The sequence below is a fragment of the Bos indicus x Bos taurus genome, chromosome 24 (assembly GCF_003369695.1).
Source record: "Bos indicus x Bos taurus breed Angus x Brahman F1 hybrid chromosome 24, Bos_hybrid_MaternalHap_v2.0, whole genome shotgun sequence".
Classification (NCBI taxonomy): domain Eukaryota; kingdom Metazoa; phylum Chordata; class Mammalia; order Artiodactyla; family Bovidae; genus Bos; species Bos indicus x Bos taurus.
In genome coordinates this window covers 30,804,377-30,826,356 of record NC_040099.1, presented here as the reverse complement: position 1 = coordinate 30,826,356, position 21,980 = coordinate 30,804,377, and the positions used below count along the sequence as shown (strand labels likewise).

At 39.1% G+C, this 21,980-nt stretch overlaps 1 protein-coding gene across 1 annotated transcript; it reads left to right on the top strand.

Annotated features, from left to right (window-relative positions):
- The first annotated feature begins 1,075 nt into the window (after positions 1-1,075).
- PSMA8 (proteasome subunit alpha 8) lies at positions 1,076-14,318 on the top strand. Its single transcript, XM_027525959.1, is given in 7 exon segments — positions 1,076-1,153; positions 1,155-1,239; positions 2,753-2,910; positions 5,735-5,857; positions 10,876-10,995; positions 11,117-11,179; positions 13,739-14,318. Coding segments are annotated over 7 exon segments (720 nt in total). The 3' UTR covers positions 13,832-14,318.
- Positions 14,319-21,980: the final 7,662 nt, after the last annotated feature.

Genomic DNA, 21,980 nt, shown 5'->3' with positions numbered 1-21,980 from the left:
ATTCACATGCAGTTGGAAGAAATAAAACATAGGGGTTCCTAGTATACTTTCTGCATTTTCTGCCAATACTAACATTTTGTAAACTGGTACAGTGTCACAACCAGGATATCGATGTTGATATTTTATTCCAAATTCTCCAATTTGCCTTGGACTCATTTGCCTGTGTACATTCCTGTCTGTATCCACAGTCAAGATACTAACCATTTCCAGCTCCACAATTCCATATGTTGCTCTTATTTAACCACACCCAACTCTTTATTTACCTTCCCTGCCAAACTGACCTATCGATAGCCCTAATCCCTGGCAGCATTCATCTGTCCTTCATGTGTAAAATTTTGTAACTTCAAAACGTTATTGAAATGACATCATACAGTATGAAACTTTGGGGATTTGCTTTCTTCCCTTGAGTTTCATCCAAGTTGTTGCATGTATCTGTTTTATTGCAAGTAGTGTTCCATGGTATGCTTGTACCATAGTGTTTAATTAACTCTTCATGTATTGGAGAACATTTGTTTCCAGTTTGGAGTTTTTATGAATAAAGGTACATTCATAGCAGGCTTTTGTGTCAACATGCTTTTATTTCTCTGATAAAATCTCCCAGGTGTACAATTACTAGATTGTATGTTAATTGCCTGTTTTATAAAAAGCTGCCAAACTGTCTGCTCTGGGCCCTAATCCTTATCCCTCCTGTGAGATGTATGAAAGGGCTTTCAGGATTTTATCTACTTGACCTTCTAGACTGCTTCTACTACCACCAGTACTGGTACTGCCCATTTTACAAGAAATGGTCATGTGTTCCCAGCATCTTCTTTCATTTGGGTGAACATTGTCCTGTTTTTAGATAGTACTCCCTTAGGTGTCTGAGATTAGGACAGTCATGTAGTTTCAGCACTGGTGGTGTGTTCTTCTAGTTTATACCTATTTGCTTTGAGTTTAGGAAATAGACTTTCTGTAAGCCTATACTTGTGTGTTTTATTTTTCTTAGATGTCTGTTTTTCTCTTTTATACTGAAGGTTTAAAGAAAAGCCTTTTCCTGTAAGTCATTTGTTAGAATAATTTGATTATAGGCGTTAAAATGGCCAGCTCATTCTTTTTTATAATGACTCAACAGGTTGGAATTCGAGGTACCAATATAGTTGTGCTCGGGGTCGAAAAAAAAATCCGTTGCCAAGCTTCAAGATGAAAGAACTGTGAGGAAGATTTGTGCCCTTGATGACCATGTCTGCATGGCTTTTGCAGGTACTTGTGGGCCTACAGTAATGATGCAGAGTATGTTGATGTAACACAGCTGGCCCCACGGTAGCTGTTACATAATATACATACTTCATAAATATACTACACTCCATTTCTCATTAAACATAAATAGTATGTCTTATATTTTTTGGGAAAGTCACAACTCTATAAACCAAGATTTCTGACAATGAGTTTTCTACATATGATACTTTTATTTTTCTATAGTTTTGGATCATATCAATATTTACAATGTAAAGAAATACTGTACTTCAACATCTCCTATCATATTTTTAAATGGAGTGAAGCTTTTAGCCTATAGGGTAAGCTAAGTCAATGTATCACCATTTCTTTCTCTCAGATAACCTTTGCAAAGAGAAAAGAATCAATTTTTCTCTTTAACTGAGTGTCTGATTATAATTCATACCCTACTCCTGAGTGTTAGAGTGGTTCTCAACAGTGGCATGTTCTGACAGCTGCTGCTTTGTTGGTTACTGTTAACTATCTTCAGGAACTAACCATTCTTCCAGGTTTATAGAAACACATTTTGAAATGGTGTGGAAGGGAAACAAGAGTTTGTGACTGCCGAAGACTGATTGGTTATGTGAGAAACGGCTGTTTCAGAGATTTTGTGAATGAGTTTTTTGAGCAATATGATATTAAGAGAGTGGAGAAAGAAAGTAAACGGTGATGAAAAGGTCAAATGCCATAAAGTCTTCAATAGAAATGTTTGTAATCATTTGAATCCATTTAAGTTTTTGGTCATTTTGATAGAAACATCTTCTATCTCCTCCTAGAAGTGTTAAGAATTCATCACATGATGTTTTGATGCGATAAAAGCAAGATGAAGTTTTTTCTTTCCTTCTTTCTTGGTTTTTGGCTCTAACCTTGTGGTATCCTAGTTCCTGACCAGGAGTCGAACCCAGGCCCTCAGCAATGGACATGCCAGAGTCCTCGCCATTCGACTGCCAGCAAATGCCCTTCTTTTTCTGTTTTAATGTTCTTCATTTTCAAACCCCTAATCTTAGACAAAAAGCTGACAAGCGGCATGTCACGGTCATGTTGAAAGCAGATTGAGTTCGTGTTTGATAATGAAGTTTCGTTGTTTTCATAAGAAGAAATCCAACTTAGTTTATGTTTAGGTAATAAGTAGCTTGGTTCTGGAATCAGGATAGATGGTCAGCTTTTGAACAAATCTGCCACTGATACTGTCTCAAAAAAGCTTTTAAAATTTGACTACAGAGTTTTTTTTTTTTAATTTAATAAAACCTAATAATCAAACCAGCTACTGTAAATTAAACCATCCTGATCTTTGGGAAATAGGTTACTTAACCTTCCTGTTTAAATATTATTTAAAACAATTTTCTTTAAAAAGTAAATAACAATGGATCAAATGAAGGAAACAAAGCAACTTAGGATGAGTGATACTCTACTTCATAAATTCTTTATTATGGACATATATTGGAAAAAACAAAGAATGTTACAGGAAAAATAGCATGGTGGCCAAAACACTTTTAATGAGGAAGACTTCATTATTCTTTGACTGTTTTTATAGGCCTGACTGCTGATGCAAGAGTAGTAATAAACAAAGCTCGTGTGGAATGTCAGAGTCATAAGCTTACAGTTGAGGACCCAGTCACTGTAGAATATATAACTCGCTTCATAGCAACCTTAAAGCAGGTAAGCCAGTATTCCAACAGATTTCAAGTGTTCTTTTTTCCACCATGATGGGTCCTATCATGGGAATACTAGTCACTCCAACCATTCAGTCTGTTAAAATGTACTAAATTCCTTATTATTTCTCATTTCATATTCAGATTCTTATTCCAGTGGAGTGGATTGATTTGATCACTAGAAATCTCAATCAGTATCAATTCTGAGAATTAAATATTAAAAAAAAAAGAGTGACCTTTTAAGGAGATTTCTGTAGTTCAGAGATGTAGCAGTAAGACACCATTTTTAAAGTTTTCCACAGAAATACCTGATTCTTTCATCTACAAAGCTAAACACAACTGATCAGGTTTAGAAATTATGTCTTCTGAATCCATGTGTAGATACATGATTTGATCTTTAGTATAATCATGATGCATATAAATATTGCTTCATTTATTATCATTTTCTTTGCTATTTATCCACAGCAGCATAGTTCTTACACTCACCATCCTAACTATATAGTACTGTTTCTAATTGCCGTCTCCTGATGATTTAGGTTGCTCCAGGTTCTTCTTTCCTTTTCTCCTTCCCTCCCTCACTCCCTCTTTCTGCCTTTCTCTTTCAATCTGCTACTTTAATAACATTATTCTATCTTGGTCACAGTTTTTTCTTTTTTGAGTTATATTGTTAAATTAATTTTCAGTCTGGGATTCCTAGATTAAAGGTTGTAATTAGTTTTAAGACTCTTGTTATATGTAGCTAAATTGCTTTCTAAAAAGATTGAACAAATTTTTATCGTACAACTAGCAGTACCTAAATATTTCCCTAAAGAATCATCAGCATTGGGTTTTTCATTTTTCTTTTATTTTGCAAATAAGTATAGCATAGCATTGTAACAGTTGTTTTAATTTGTATTTTATAATTAGTAGTGAGGTCAATTTTTTCCCCACATGTTTGTTTGCTATTTTCATTTCTCCTAGTGTAAACTGTCTTTTCTTTTGACAGGCACTCTGGCAGTTAAGAATTTGCTCCCAGGAGCGAGAAATGTGGGGTTTAAGTCCTGGCTTTGCTACTTCCTAGTTAATGCCCTGGGCAAATCATTTAGCCTGTTTTGCCTCAATTTCCTTATTTATAAAATTAACATTACAATGTTTGTTGAGTTGCAATATATATAGTACACTTAAAGAATTTAGAATATTTCCTGGGATGAATTTTACTATTTGTTTTTACATAGAGATTTTTTTATAGGTTCTATATATTCTAGATACTACATTTTTAAATTTCATACTTACAAGAAATGGCCCTATTTTTTTTTTTTAGAATTTAATTCGTTTCAACAAAGTTTAACATTTTTATATTGTTCTGTTTTTCTTTCTTCATTGCTTTGATTTTCCCAAGTTAAAAGGTACTCACCAAAAGCCAAGGTAGAGAAGATTGTGTACACAAGGTTCCCAGTTAAGGTTTTTAGGTTTTCTTTTAGAAATATAAAAACTATTATGCATGGAACATTTATAGAGACACGCATTGTGAATCTGTAACAGTGGCGTTGCTACCGAGAAGCCTGAGGCTCTGGAACAGAAGTTATCCTCATGTACAACTTTTGTTCTTTTAAATGATTTTACCCTTGTGCACGTGTTTCTTTTTCACACTGGGGATGCAGCTTCGATCCCTGGTGGGGGAACTAAGATCTCACATGCCTCTCGGCATGGCCAAAACAAAACAAAGTGGTTGCTTAAGCAAACAAAGTAAAAGTTTCTTTCCTTTAAGGTATGTTTACAAAACATCTACTTCATACCTACGTGTGAACTAGGAACTTTAGGGAATAACAGAGAAAAAAGACAAACCCTATTCTTTCAGAGTTTATGTTGCAACTAAATCTAAAGTGGCTTTGGAAATTCCCTGGCAATCCAGTGATTACAACTCAGGCTTCCACTGCTTGGGGGTGCAGGTATTTTGAGCTAAGATCCCACAAGTTGTATGGCATGGCTGAAGAAAAATCAAACAAAAAAACGCCAAATTTAAAGTGGCTTGTAAATATATATATATAATAACATTAAAATTTTTTTAAAAATTATGTAGACAAGTCCAAGAAGAAAGCTAGTCTAAATACAGGCCAGACTTCATACAGTTGCCTACAAATGTGGTCCTGAGTTTTCTACCATGGCTGCCTCTCTGCACAACTTCTGTGGATGCCAGTCTCAGAATCACTCCCTAGGACACAAATTTAGAAAGTTCCTAGCACCAAAGTAAAAAGATAAAACTGGTTTCCAGTGCCCCATTGTCAGGAAAAAACATGCTTTTTCTTCAACAGAAGTTTCTTGTTTTGAGACTGAAAGAAATGTCTTAGTTGGATTTTTATGTAGAGATAAGAGCATACTGAACAGAATATACTTGATAATAATAGTATCAAGTAAGAATACTTGATAATAACAACAGTGTCCCTCACAATGAAACCAAGGCCGTGCTTCGCACAGCTCACTGAAATCAACTTTGTTGAGAACCGAAATGACCTGACAAGCACAGTTCTCTGCAATAGGAAAATGGTTACAGTCTAGTTATGCTACCAAACTTACATAAGGCAACAGGAAAACAAATTTGAGACCATACATAAGAAACTTATGATTTCATTTTACAAGACTGTCAGTATTTACTTTTTAAAATTTTCATCATGGATTGAGGTTACTACAGAAAAGTTCAGCAAGAGGATCTTGAAGTTATACAAAATAGAAATTAATAAAAGATAATTTTATCAGGAATACTTTATATTAGAAATTGTTATGTGTTAAGTAATAGTGTTGTCCTTTCTTTGGCCTCATACAGAGAGTAGTCAAGAAAACATTTTATTTTTCAGAAATATACTCAGAGCAATGGACGAAGGCCTTTTGGTATATCTGCCTTGATTGTAGGTTTTGATGATGATGGTATCCCAAGATTATACCAGACTGATCCCTCTGGTACTTATCATGCTTGGAAGGTGAGTCAGGAATTTGTTCATGTCTTTTAGAATTTGAGGGTTATACTTGTTGGATAGCATCACCGGCTCAGTGGACATGAGTTTGAGCAAACTCTGGGAGATAGTGAAGAACAGGGAGGCCTGGCATGCTGCAGTCCAGGTCGCAGAGTTGGACACAACTTAGCGACTAAACAACAACTGCTGAGAAGCATTTTTATTTCAAAGTCAGTTAGGAAAATAATGGAGATTGCTTAATTGTTGGCAAGTTTATTTATCATCTGGGTCTGAAACTGCTTTGCTGTGGTGTTGTAAGGCCAGGTGGTGGAGGTGGGAGGGTGTAAATAGTGCGAGCATGCGCGCACACATGTACACCGTGTCATCCTCATTTCACTGATTCTATGTATTGCACTTTCTTATAAGATTTTGGTTGAAGGAAGCATTATGCAACTTAAAAAAATCATCTATAACAAAAATCTTGGAAACTTTTTTATTCTATACGTTTGAAGTAATACTCAGGAGTTAAGTGACTTTTTAAGTTTTCACCACTAGTTAATAGCAAGACTGGAATTAGAACTCAGGGTCTCCTGCTTCTTAGTGCAGGGTTCTGTCCTCTACTTCATGCTACTTCCCTCAAGCCAGATGATTCTCTCTATAGTATATACATTCTGATATCCAGCCTTTCAATGTGGAGTAAATTCTTGTGGTTTTATTTTTATTTAGGGGTGTGCCCTCTGGCACTTTGTTAAACATAAGGTCAAGTTTCTCTGTTTTCTTTTTTGTTTGTTTCTGTGTTTTGTTGTTTCTTACTCTGACCTAGTACACCACACATCCTGGTAAGATGGTACTGTGGACTGCTGAGAACGGCTGTGTCATCACTGTGTAATGACAACACTTTGCAGTGCTAGGTTGTAGTCTTACAAGGTATGGTTAGAGGACATGTGAAATAGATAGTAGAGATTTTTGCACATTAGAGTAACATGATCTGATTTATATTTCAAAAGTATCTCTCATTGAGAATAGATTGTAGGGCGGAAGCAGGCAAGCAAGTTGTATGCATGCTCAGTCACTTCAGTCCTGTCCAGCTCTGTGCGACCCCATGGACTGTAGCCCACCAGGCTCCTCTGTCCATGGGATTCTCCAGGCAAGAATACTGGAGTGGGTTGTTGCCATGCCCTCCTCCAGGGAAATCTTTCCTACCCAGGGATCAAACTTGCGTCTACCTGCGTCTCCTACATTGCAGGTGGATTCTTTACCTACTGAGCCATGATTTAGGGGACTCTTAATAATAAGTGAAATCAGATTTAGATCAGGGGTGTCGGCCAGTGAAAGGTAGGGATAGATCCAGCCTACTCTGTAAAGGAGGAGAACCCAGAGAGTAATATCCTGGATCCCGAGTGAAAACAGGATTCCAAGAAGAGTTGATCAGCCAAGTCAGCACCACTGATAAATCAAATAAGAAAACCGCTGTGCTATGATTGAATTTGGCAACATGCAGGTCATTGGTGACCTTGGCAAGAACAGCCTGGATAGAGTGATGGTGATAAGCTTATAAGGCCAAGTTTTTTGCTGTGTTGGTAATACTTTAAACAGGAACAAAGTTAGTATGTTGTATACTTCAGAACAGTGTTTCTCAAAGTGTATTTCTTTGGATGTTAATATATGTAAGTTAAGCTGTTTAAGGCTAATTAATGTGGGGAGATGTTTTTCTAAAGAAATTTAATAAATTTTCTTAAGTTCTGCATGTTCTAAAAGGCATTGTAAATATTCTAGAAACAGTTTAAGTAGTCCCCAAGATTACTTTAATTTGGAACCCTTTTATCATAGATCCTCTCTCCACACTGGTATTCTTTGGAAAATACCATTTAACCATCATTAAAGGCCATTTAACCATCATTTTTAGTAAGTGCTTTGGGGACCAGCATTTGTTGAAGGGAACAGATGAGGCTGAGGGAAAAGTGGGGCTGCAGTGGAATCTCCGTAAAGGCCTCATCACCCTGTGGGAAGCCCTGGGGCAGGGATAGCTCTTCAGAGTTGTTTCAAGTTGGGATGGGGGATCTGGGCATTAATAGCTCTTCATCAGTCAGTCGTTGGATTTGTCCACCTCTGGACAGTACAAGACCTTAAGCGAGATAGCTCTTGCTAACAAAGGCACCTCTCAAAGAAAGTTAAGAGGTGAAGGCCATGTGCCATTAGCACTGCCAGCAGCTGGAGGAATAAGGCTTTCATTTCTGAGGGGGGAGTAGGGCAGCACATCCCAGGATCCACTCAGAGGTCTATTTGTGAATTACTGTTCTCAGCTCCTAACCACAGGGACGTGATGATCCTTAACACGTAAGGATTTATCTTTCCTGCATAATGAGAAGGTTGAAGTAGGCAGTTACTGGTGTTTGTCTCTTTTATTATCTTAGTCTTTTCTCATGCTCCCGAGGTAGTTACTAGACCTCCAGCCAACATGTCTGCATTATAGGCAGCAGAGATTCCTAGAAGGTTCATCCAGTTACTTCCACTTGTATATTCCTTTTGGTAACAGAGGGTAGGACATGACATTTTTCAGCAGGCACATTGCCTGGAGTTCTGTCACAGAGGAAGAATGAATACTGGGGTTGGCAGCTAATATTCTTTGCCACAGAAAATCATCATTAATCTGGACAGGCAGGCAGGAAAAACATTGCAAAACCATCAAGAGTCTGTTGAAATGAGCTCAAGTGGGTAATGGGGTTGGAGGGAGGGTGGAGTTATAAGTGTGGTAAGAAGCAGCTAGATTTTAGGAAACCAGTCAAATAGGTTAGGGGGTAAAGAATTTTGACATCAGCTATTGGAAGCAGTGGACAGGAAAGTCACCAGGCATTTACAAGGTGACTTTTAAAGGCTCAGTGAGATTTCTGGATAAACCACTACTTTATGTACTTCCTCTCCAGGAAGCAGCCAGTTAGCTGACCAAAGCAAACTTCAAGCTAATAAACTCCGAAGTCACACCAGGCCGAAGGGTTTCTCTTTGATCTTAATGAAATTTCAAGGCCACAAACTCCGATTTAAAATTTCATAGCTATTTATTTTAATCTTCTGAAATATAAAGGTATGGTAAAAGTTCTGCGAAGTTCAGTTCAGTTGCTCAGTCGTGTCCGACTCTTTGTGACCGCATGGACTGCTGCACACCAGGCCTCCCTGTCCATCACCAACTCCCAGAGTTTAATCAAACTCATGTCCATTGAGTCGGTGATGCCATCCAACCATCTCATCCTCTTTTGTCCCCTACTCCTCCCGCTTTCAATCTTTCCCAGCATCAGAGTCAGTTCTTCGCATTTTGTGGCCAAAGTATTAGAGTTTCAGCTTTAGCATCAGTCTTTTGAATGAATATTCAGGACTGATTTCCTGCAGAACTATATGTTCATGTAGTACAAAAGGTATGTTTTCATACTCACTTCCTAAAAATCTCCTTTGCAATCTCTTTTCAGTAACCATAGTACATACCAGTTAGAACTGGGACATTTCCCTATTTGCAGCCAGAACCCTTCAGTGAAAGGATGGGCCTTTCTGCTGGTTCTTTTCACTCTCTGGAGCCATCACAGCAGAAGGGCATGTGGCAGCACAGTTGTATAGAGCTCAAAGCTCAGATTGATGATTTGGTACTTGGTTTCAAAGCTCATTTCTTCTGCTTACCCACTATATGATCTTGGGCAAGATTACCTAAGCCAGCGGTTTAGGGGTGATTCTGTCCCAGCATAGGGACATATGACAATATCTCAAGGCACATTTGGTTGTCATCACTGAGGTAGGGGATACAACTGGCATCTAGTGAATAGAAAGCTGAGCGCCGAAGAAATGATTCTTCTGAACTGTGGTGTTGAAGACTCTGGAGAGTCCCTTGGACTGCAAGGAGATCAAACCAGTCAATCCTCAAGGAAATCAGTCCTGAATATTCATTGGAAGGACTGACGCTGGAGCTGAAGCTCTAATACTTGCGCCACCTGATGCTAAGAACTGACTCACTGGAAAAGACCCTGATGCTGGGAAAGACTGAAGGAAGGAGAAGAAGGGGACAACAGAGGATGAGATGGTTGGATAGCATCACCAACTCAACGGACATAAGTTTGAGCAAGCTCCAGGTGTTGGTGATGGACAGGGAAGCCCAGTGTGCTGCAGTCCATGGGGTTGCAAAGAGTTGGACATGACTGAGCGACTGAACTGAACTAGTGGATGGAGACTGTGAAACATCCTGCAATGCACAGAATAGCGCCCCCACCACAGCAAAGTCATCCAGTCCAAATTGTCGGCTCTTTTAACCTTTTCAACCCTTCATTTCTTCCTTCATGAATTAAAGTTAGTAATAGTATCTTTTTAATTGTTTTTGTGATGGTTAAGATGAGATAATCTGTTTAAAATGCTTAACATAGTGCCTGGCACATTAAGTGTTCTGTTAATAAAAATTACTGTTGTTATCATCACTAGTACTCATCTGGATAGTTACACTGAATGGAAAGAACAGGCTATATATTACCTGTAGTCATGCAGCCAGGGAGATGGTTTTGCCACTTCCTTTCATCTGCTGAAAATTTCTGAAGAACAAAGAAAAATGGGGAATGGAACAGAAGCAGCCCTTCTTGCTTACAGTCAGAGGAGATAAAATGATGCACAGTCCTGTTCAAAGAAACACTTTTCTTCTTCACACTGATGCCCTTTTATTTTTCTTTTTGCATCATATTGCAGTTGTATATCCTTTCCTCTTTACATCTTTTCGAGTTTCAACTCTTTCAATCTTTTTTGACTACTAAGGACTTGGGAACCGTTAACGGAATAGAAAGCACTGGCCAGGACAAGGCATTGGTGTATCTGAAAATAAGTCATGCCATTATCTCAGATTATTCATGTAGTAAATCAAATGAGCTGTTGAAATGTTCCCTAAATCTTCGAACTACAATTTTCACTTAGTAATTATGCTAAGTAATAGTGGAATAAACTCTGAACCCCTAAACTTTACTTAGTAACCATAAATTCATTCATATTGCAGTGGTATTAATAATTATCTTCTATCTTTCAAGGCAAATGCAATAGGTCGAAGTGCCAAAACTGTCCGAGAATTTCTGGAAAAGAATTACACAGAAGATGCCATAGCAAATGACAATGAAGCTATCAAATTAGCAATAAGAGCTTTGCTGGAAGTAAGTGATCTAATAAAGCATATACAGAAAATCATGGGATTCCCCCCTCCCCCCATTCAGTTGCTTATTAAAACACAGACTTTCCTGGAGTAATTCTAAACTTGCACTTGTTTTACATTAGGTTGTCCAGTCTGGTGGAAAAAACATTGAACTTGCTATAATAAGAAGAAACCAACCTTTGAAGGTAAGTCATTAACCAAAGAGGAAAAAGACCTATAGTATAAGGCCTTTTGACAAAAAAATTTAGTATGTTGCTGACACCTGTGAATCTATTACAAGCCTGAAACCTCCCTTAGCATCCATTGACACTATGATGAATTCTGTTTTGTTTCTGTGGGCTGTCACTAATCTGTACATGCTTACTACACAAGCAGTTATCTCTGCCTAGCCCTCTGTGAAGTCCTAGGGGTGCTGAGATCTATGTATAGGCTACCCTACTCTTGAGAGTCCCTTGGACTGCAAGGAGATCCAACCAGTCCATTCTGAAGGAGACCAGCCCTGGGATTTCTTTGGAAGGAATGATGCTAAAGCTGAAACTCCAATACTTTGGCCACCTCATGTGAAGAGTTGACTCATTGGAAAAGACTCTGATGCTGGGAGGGATTGGGGGCAGGAGGAGAAGGGGACGACGGAGGATGAGATGGCTGGATGGCATCACCGATCTGATGGATGTGAGTCTGAGTGAACTCCGGGAGTTGGTGATGGACAGGGAGGCCTGGCGTGCTGCGATTCATGGGGTCGCAAAGAGTCAGACACGACTGAGCGACTGAACTGAACTGAACTGAACTGCAGTCAGTACATGTTCTTATAATTAGGAATCCCTACTGAGTCCGTCCCATATAGGGTCAGCGTACTGTATTCCCTGTGGAGATTCATTCCTGGCACCATATAGCAACAGTCCCTCTTGCTGTCTTTTTAGATCTGAAATCAAGATTAGCTTCCAGTGTCATTCAGCTGCCATTTATATAATTGTTGGCCCTCTAGGCTTCTAACATAATGTTATCCTTCATTATGTTAAAAAACCACCTTTTCTTGATTGCCTACTGGTTTTTATCTGTTTTCTCTACTTTTCACTTCTGAGTGCCTTAAGCTTCTGTAAGACTTGCATTTTAATATCCAATTGTGGTCATCTTTCCATATTTCTTTATATCAAGTCTAGCATTATTAGTTGTACACCTTTAGTCAGCCATTGTGTGTTAAAACTGCTGGACCACAAAGTAAATTGTCCAGAGCACTGCAATAAATTGTTCCAAACATTGTGATAGAGAACTCATTGGTAAAGAGCATTTGAAATGTGACTGACTGTTCATTAGGTAGAGCTTCACACTGTGTGCCAGCTAGGTCTTTAGCTGAGAGTGTACAAAAGCACTTGCATGGGAAACTATATGAAGAATGTGCCCTACAGCAGTATTTTACGTATACCCTTTCTTTTGTGTTAAGGAAACTATTTCAAGGGGGAATAGTGTTAAAATCAGTGCTGTGTGGAGCAGGGGTTTTGGTTTTCGGAGTTTTGTTGTTGTTTTGACACCAGTGGGTAGGGATGCAAGGACAAGGCAGGAGCAAGTTTCAGTGAATAAGAGAAGTGGGGACACGAGGGCTGGGGCTGCCTCTGTGGGGCTCCACATAAACAACCAGGGTGCTGAGCAGAGTATGGAGATGGTATGGAGCAGGTTGTCACCTCTGCTTCCAGGACTCAGGGACAGCTGTGCCAAAACCACAGGGAGACAGAACCACTGAGTCCAGAGTCAGCTCTCCAGCCCCACGACATACATATGTATGTGCGTTGTTATGTTCTCTACTTAGTTTGGGAGTTATAAACAAAGCACCATGAAAATCATCATTTTCCTACCTCTTTGGCTAGTCCAGGAGCTGATAAAATAAACAAACCCTCATGAGAGTCACAGTGGATGGGGTGGGAGTTCACTAATCAGTTATTTTTTCATGAATAGAATAAGCTTTGCATTCAGATGTGTTCAGAATTATATCCATATATAAGATATGGAACCCGATATTGCATTTCCTGGATAAGTGCACACACACAGATACACGTGTCTTTATTTTTGAGTGGTAGGATGGTATGCATCCTGGCAGCAGAGTTACACTGTCCCTCCACGTGACACTTCCCAATAGGCTGGGTAGTGAGTAGAGCCTGTGCTTCAGAATTACATAGATCTGGGTTTAATTCCCAGCAGATGCATTTGTTCAACAGTATGATCTTGAGCAAGTTGCTCCCATCTTTGATTTTAAATAAAATAAAACTGATTTAAGTAAAATCAAAACTCTTATGTTCTCTACTTAGTTTGGGAGTTATAAACAAAGCACTATGAAAATCATCATTTTCCTACCTCTTTGGCTAGTCCAGGAGCTGATAAAATAAACAAACCCTCATGAGAATCACATTGGGATGGGGTGGGAATTCAGTAATCAGTTATTTTTTCATGAATAGAATAAGCTTTGCATTCAAATGTGTTCAGAATTATATCCATATATAAGATATGGAACCCAATATTGCATTTCCTGGCTTTTTATTTTAGCACAATGATAGTGGAAATGTTGTAGAGTTCTGATTTTGTCCATAATTGTTATAATTAAGCTACTTCTGAAATATTTCATCATGTACTTGAAGTTATAAGATATAAAGCTATAAAAAATAAAATTATAAAATATAATTGGGTTCATCGGCATTATAGTTAGAAATTGTTGCTGTAATTGAAATTTGCTTTTAAAAATTTTTTCTTTTCAGATGTTTAGTGCCAAAGAAATTGAATTACAAGTAAATGAAATAGAAAAGGAAAAAGAAGAAGCAGAGAAGAAAAAATCAAAGAAGACCACCTAATTCTTAGGAGAAACACTGGGATATTTTAATATGTCCTTGTACTCAGAATTGCTTAGTGAAATTTTAAAGGAAATAAGTTAATATGCAATATTACATTTAGTAGTTACATGTGTTGAGAATGTCATACTTGTGGCATTCATCTATGACAAACAAACATGATTATGAAGATTTTTTTTAAAAGAGTTCAGTAATTGTTGAAAGCAGTCATGACTTTACATAAGCCTGAGACTATATTTTATAACTTTCTCAGTATGTTACTTTTTTCATATATGCAAATTCAATTAAAAAAATTTTAATTAAAAAATAATTTGGTGCTATTCGAGCATTGACTGTCAGGTAGAGATAACTATTCCAAAATAAACTGAATATAATATTGAGTTGCATTTCTAGGTAAAAACATCCTTGTGTTGGTGAAGTGCCAAAATTTTGTCAATGCCTTATTTTTAAGTGAGCTTCCCAGGCAGTGGTAAAGAACGTGCCTGTGAATTCAGGAGATGAAAGAGACCTGGGTTCAGTCCCTGGGTTGGGAAGATCCCCTGGAGGAGGGCACGGCAACCCACTCCAGTATTCTTGCCTGGAGAATCCCATGGACAGAGGAGCCTGGTGGGCCACAGTCCATGGGGTTGCAAAGCTGGACGGAACTGTAGCAAACTAGCACGTGTTGTCATATTGATCTTACACGTTGCAGTAGAGTCATCCGTTGGTGCCGGCCCCTTGTGAACACCGAAACCTGCCAGTGCTCAAGACCCTTGCACAACAAAATGGTGGAGCATCTGCGTGAGCCTACACATCCTCCAGTATACTTTATTATTTCTTCCAATTTTATTGAGATATAATTGATAAGGGCTTCCCGCGTGGCTCTGCTGGTAAAGAATCCACCTGCAATGTGGGAGACCTGGGTTTGATCCTTGGGCTGGGAAGATCCCCTGGAGAAGAGAACGGCAACCCACTCTAGTATTTTGGCCTGGAGAATTCCATGGACTGTTATAGTCCACGGGGTCGCAAAGAGTCGGACACGACTGAGCAACTTTCATGTAAAAACAGAGATTCTGATTATGTATTATGGGCTTCCCAGGTGGTGCTAGTGGTAAAGAACCCGCCTCCCAATTCAGGAGACGGAAGAGACGTGGGTTCAATCTCTGGGTCAGGAAGATGCCCTGGAGAAGGAAATGGCAACCCCCTCCAGTATTCTTGCCTAGAGAATCCCATGGACAGAGGAGCCTGGTGGGCTACAGTCCATGGAGTCACAAAGAGTCGGCCGCAAATGAAGCATGCAGGTAGTTGATATGCAACATGGTATGTTTTAAGGCATACATCATAATGATTTGATTTATATACATTAAGAAGTGATTGTCACATTAAGTTTTAGTGGACTTCCAAGTTTTGTGAACATCATCTCACATAGATAAAAAATGAAAGAAGCACAAAAATACCTTTGTCTTGTAGAGAACTCATGATTTACTCTTCAGAACTTTCATAAATAACAGCAGTATGAATTATATATTTATCACATTGTACATTATAGACATAGTATTTATGTATCTTATAACTGGAAGTTTGTGCCTTTTTGACTGCCTTGATCCAGTTGCCCCTTCCTCCAATTCCTGCTTCTAATAAACACAAATCTGATCTCTTCTTATGAGTGAGTAAAGTGAGTTTGTTTTAGAAGTATAATTGAACTACAATAGTACGTTAGTTCTTGCTACACAATATTGATTTGATACTTCTACCATTTCAAACTGATCACCCTAAGTCTGCTTACAATATGCCACCACACAGATATTACATGGTTGTTGATTATATTCTCCACACTGTATGTTTCATAATGACTCATTTACTTTGCAATTGGAAGTTTGTACTTCTTAATCTCCTTCCTCTATTTCTTTCCTCCCTTAACCTCCCTCCTCTCTGACAACCCACCTGTTTATTCTATCTATAACTCTGTTTCTCTTTCCTTGTTTTTTTTTTTCATTTGTTTTGTAGATTGCATGCATAAATAAAATGCAGTACTTGTCTTTCTCTGTCTGACTTATTTCACTTAGCCTAATACCCTCTAGGTCATCCACATTGTCACAATGGCAGGATTTCTTTTTTATGGCTGAGAAGTATTCCATTGTGTGTGGGTATATGCATGTTTTCTTTATCCATTCATCCATAGATGGGCACTTTGGTTGCTTCCATATCATGGCTATTGTAAATAATACTGCAGTTAGCATAGGGGTGCATATATCTTTTCTAATTAGTGTGTGTGTGTGTTTTGCTTTCTTAGGATAAATACCCAGGAGTGGAACTGCTTAATAATATGGTATTTCTACTTTAAAATTTTTTTTTTGAGGAATCCCCATACTGTTTTCCATAGGGGCTGCACCAATTCACATTCCCACCATCAGTACACAGGGTTCCCTTTTCTCCACATTCTCATCAGCACTTGTTATTTGTTTTATTTTGCATAACTGCCATTCTGACAGGTGTGAGGTGGTATCTTGTTGTGGTTTTGATTTGCATTTTTGTGATGATTAGTGCTCCCCAGGTCTTCCCTGGTGGCTCAGAGATTAAACATCTGCCTACAATGCGAGAGACCTGGGTTTGATCCCTGGGTCGGGAAGTTCCCCTGGAGAAGGAAATGGCACCCTACTCCAGTATTCTTGCCTGGAGAATCCCATGGATAGAGGAGCCTAGTGGGCTACAGCCCATGGGGTCGTAAAGAGTCGGGCACGACTGAGCGACCTTACTTACTCGTGCTTCCCAGGTGCACTGGGGGTAAAGAACCCACCTACCAGTGCAGGAGACAGAAAGAGATGCAGGTTCGATCCCTTGGTCAGGAAGATCCCCTGGAGAAGGGAATGGCAACCCACTCCAGTATTCTTGCCTGGAGAATCCCATGGATGGGGAGCCTGGTGGGCTACAGTCCATGGGGTCACAAAGAGTCGGACACAACTGAGTGACTAAGCACAGCACAGATGATTAGTGATTTTGAGCATCTTTTCATGTGCCTGTTGGTAATCTGTATGTCTTCCCTAATGTCTTTTGCCCCTCTTGAACATAGAGTGATGGGAAGGTACCATGTAATTGTTGAATATGTCAACATATTGCATGCATGGTCCCTGAAAGTGGATTCAGACTCTGGTTAAGTCAAAATGGGGAGACCTCCAGGAAGAGAGGGATGTATTGTAGCCCACACATGGCCCTGGGAAGCCGTCTCATGAAAGTGCATTCAGCTACTGCTCATCTTCACCAAACATTCTCTTCGTGCTATGCTATGCTATGCTAAGTCACTTCAGTCGTGTCTGACTCTATGTGACCCCATAGACGGCAGCCCACCAGGCTCCCCCGTCCCTGGGATTCTCCAGGCAAGAACACTGGAGTGGGTTGCCATTTCCTTCTCCAATGCATGAAAGTGAAAAGTGAAAGTGAAGTCGCCTAGTCGTATCGGACTCTTAGTGACCCCATGGACTGCAGCCTACCAGGCTCCTCCGTCCATGGGATTTTCCAGGCAAGAGTACTGGAGTGGGGTGCCATTGCCTTCTCCGTCTTCATGCTAAGTGAAAGTCAAAGTTGCTCAGTCGTGTCTGACTCTTTGTGACCCCATGGACTGTACAGTCCATGAAATTCTCTAGGCCAGAATACTGGAGTAGGTAGCCTTTCCCTTCTCAGGGGATCTTCCCAACTCAGGGATTGAACACAAGTTTCCTGTATTGCAGGCAGATTCTTTACCAGCTGAGCCACAAGGGAAGCCCAGGAACACTGGACTTGGTAGCCTATCCCTTTTCCAGTGGATCTTCCCTACCCAGGGATCAAACACAGGTCTCTTGCATTGCAGGTGGATTCTTTACCAGCTGAGCTATCAGGAATTAAAAAGATATGGTCCTTGTCTTGAAGAGGTCACAGTACCAAATAATTAAGCCCATTCTTATGAGTTATATGAATAATGAAAAGTGTATTTCCCTTATATTTAAGTGTATTTCCCCTTAAATCTGTGGATTTAATATGCAGTGAGCAATTTCACTTTGACTTTTCACTTTCATGCATTGGAGAAGGAAATGGCAACCCACTCCAGTATTCTTGCCTAGAGAATCACAGGGATGGGGGAGCCTGGTGGGCTGCTGTCTATGGGGTCGCATAGAGTCGGACATGACTGAAGCGACTTAGCAGCAGCAGCATGGAGTATGTTGCTAGTAGTTTCTGGAATAACATTTAAATCTTCCCTAGTAAAACACACAACTCTAGACCTTAAAGGAAATGAGACGTATTTTTTGTTAATAAACAAAAAGGGGATGATACCTTTCTCTCCCAATTTCCACCTCTTATCTGAGGACAGGGCCTTTTCGACCTCTGGATGTGTTTGGCTGTACATGGATACAATGTTAATTACTCTCTTCTGAACCATACCTCAGTTGTGTGGGTCCCATGTCTCCTAGATGTGGGGTGAGGGGAGGAACGGGACACATCATCCTAATGATTCAGTTGTAATTCCACCCCTTACTTTTACTAAACCACCACTCACACGCTGCTTACTACATGCCAGACACTGTCTTGAGTTCCTTGCAAATATTAACTCACTGAATCTCTCACCTCTAATGATACACGTTGCATGGTTTACGCCCAAAGTGCTGATGCTTATAGTGCTTTGCATCACTGCTGTCCATCAAAACAGACACATTTCTGCCCAGTCTTCCTCACAAGGCTGTATCGTAAGAGGTGAAAGCTTTTATATCTCATTGGCTTTATCCTGCCTGTAACTGGCATGAGCATCAGATTGTTTTTGACTCCATTGCTTTGTTTTACTTTAAAAATCTAAGTATTGTTTTGTTCAGGTTTTGCTGATTTATACATATATCTATTTTTTTTTTAATGTGACATTTTAACCAAAATATGGGGCTTCTCCCTGGCTCAGTGGGTAAAAAATCTTGCAGTACAGGAGACACAGGAGACCCAGGTTCGAGCCATGGGTTGGGAAGATCCCCTGAAGGAGGAAATGGCAAACCATTCCAGTATTCTTGCCTGGAGAATCCTATGGACAGAAGAGCCTGGTGGGCTACAGTCCAGGGAGTTGCAAAGGGACATGACTGAGCGATTAACTTTAACCAAAATATACTCAAATATTATTGTTATTGTTATTTAAAATGTCAGTTTTCTTTTGTTGGAAAAAATGCAGTTTGCAAGCACTTTGTGCATTTTCTCCCTTGTGTCCTCAAACTGAGATGATCACAAACATTTGGTTCTGGGGATCAGCTAGACAACTTCTCTTTCCATCGTTAGGTTATCATTAACTAGACAGTCTGAAAAAAACTCTCTCACTACAGGCAAAGAAACAAACACTAGATCAAATTTAACAAATGTAAGTATATGTCCTTTAAATGCAGAACTGAACTCACAGGAAGAAAGGGAAATCCCTAAGGCCAAAACCAGAAAAGGGTTTGAGAATCAGAGAAGCATCTGAGCAGATGTCAGTGCTGCCCAGGAGAAAGCTGGACTGGTTCAGGTAATGAGCAAACTAAGGATGAGACCCCCCCAAAAAAGACTTAAAAACACACCTACCCTCGCTGGGTTACTCGGGTTATGGCAGCAAGCACTGCATATCAGTGGGTGCAGAATAAGCTCTTCAATAAATGGTGACAGGACAACTGGTCATCCATTTGGAGAGAAAGACAGTGGAATCTCTACCTGACACCGTTTAAACAAATCGATGTCAGATGAATTAAAAGCCTACACATAAAACTTTTAGAATCCAGGAAAAGATAAGACTTTGTTCTAAACAAGATACAAAAAGTGCTAACACTTAAGGAATAGATAGATAATTCAACTACCTGAAAATGTAAGCTTTTCTACATCAAAAGATACCATAAAGAACATGGAAAACTAGGAATAAAATAAATATAAAAAATAAAATTAGAAATATATAAGATAAAAACCTTAAAAAACTAGGAATAAAGCCACAATATGACCCAGCAATCTCACTCCTAGGCATATACCCTGAGGAAACCAAAATTGAAAAAGACACATGTATCCCATTGTTCACTGCAGCACTATTTACAATAGCTAGAACATGGAAGCAACCTAGATGTCCATCGACAGATGAATGGCTAAAGAAGTTATGGTACATATGCACAATGGAATATTACTCACCCATAAAAAGGAACACATTTGAGTCAGTTCTTATGAAGTGGATGAACCTAGAGCCTATTATACAGAGTGAAGTAAGTCAGAAAGAGAAAGATAAATGTCATTCTAATGCATATACATGGAATCTAGAAAAATTTTATTTACAGGGCAGCAATGGCAAAACAGACATAAAGAATAGCTTATGGACATGGGGAGAGGGGAGGAGAGGGTGAGATGTATGGAGAGAGTAACATGGAAACTTAGATTACCATATGTAAATATGGGAGTTTGCTATATGGCTCAGGAAACTCAAATAGGGTCTCTGTATCAACCTAGAGGGGTGGGATGGGGAGGGACATGAGAGGGAGGCTCAAAAGGGAGAGGATATATGTATAACTATGACTGATTCATGCTGAGGTTTGACAGAAAACAAGCAAAGTCTGTAAAGCAATTATCCTTCAATTAAAAAGTAAAAAAAAAAAAAAAAAAGAATGTGAAAAGACTGGCCCCCTGGGGCAAGATGGGGCAAGATGTTCATAACATGTAACTGATATAAGGTGTATATCTGGAGTTTATACAGGACTGTTTCAAAGGAATAAAGAACACCATGCAACAGAAAAATGGATGGACCATTTAAACAAACGTTTCCCAGAAAAGGACACCTGAACGATTTTCTCTTTATGAGGAGCTTATTAAATGAAGCTCTACCCTAATCCAGGAAATACATATTGTAACTGTGATGAGACCCTATTTCACAGCCATCATCCAGTTGGCAAAAACAAACACTGTATAAAGTGTCAGTGAGATTTAGAGCCCAAGAAACTCCAGTATACTGCTATTGGACTCTGGACTACTACACCTGCTTTGGGTAGCAAGGTAGTGAGATCTAGAAAGTCAAAGAGGCATGTGTCCTTCAGCCAGTAATTCCACTCTGAAATATGCAGCCTACAGAAAACTCCACTATAAGTGCATAAAGACAATCACCAACAAAGGCATTGCTTGTGGTAGGAAAAGAATTAGAAATAACCTAATACTCATCAACAGGAGAATGACTGAATAAATCATGATTTATTCATACAGGAGCATACCAAACAGCAGGGAAAAAGAAGGCATTACCATTACACGTATCAACAAGGATATGTCTCCAAAACACTGACTAAAAACTAAAGCCAGTTGTGACAGAGTACACAGAATGTACTCTGTGTTTATAGAATGTTTATAGAAATAGAATGTTTATAGGAATGTTTATAGAAAGCTTAAAGAACTGCAAAACTAAAGATAGTGTTTAACAGACACAGTGAGGTAAAACTGAAGAAAAGCAAGGGAAGGGTTGTTGCAAAAGACAAGACAGTGAGTCCTTCTGTTGGGATCCTGGGAGAGGATATACAAGAACGGTAAGGCTTTTGCAAAGCTTGGTGGAGAGCATGCGTGTGTTCATTCATTATTCTCTGAACTGTACATGTCAACTACCTATACTTATTATGTGTCTCACAATTGTAAATCCAAAGAATATTCAATGCAGAAAAAGTTTAAGGAAGTTTAAACACGCATACCTTGCCTTTAAACATACATACTTAAACACACTGTTTAAGAAAAAATGGAAAGCATGCGTAACTATAACATATTGTGTTGTCTGTGTATCTATATGTAGTAAAAATAAAAAGCAAAATCAGGAAGGTTGGACAAGAAGGGAACACAAAGGGCTTCAACTGTATTTGATACATCATATTTCTTTATTTCTTGAATAGTGGATGGAATAAGAGTTGATTACAATATTCCAGAGACAACTTTGCTTCTTTACTAAGGTTAGCACTTAACCCTTTCTAAAAATTCCGTTCCCCCTCATTCCTGGTTATGTTGAGGAAGACGATCAAGAGAGTGAAATAATGGAAGATGTGACAAGGTTCCCATCATCCGAAGTGAAATCGTGACTCATTCTCTTATGAGCAGATCCTCAGTTTGCACAGTAAGTTTCAAAAGACATTTGAATGTGTTAGTCGCTCAGTCATGTCTAACTCTTTGCAACCCCATGAACTGTAACCCTCCA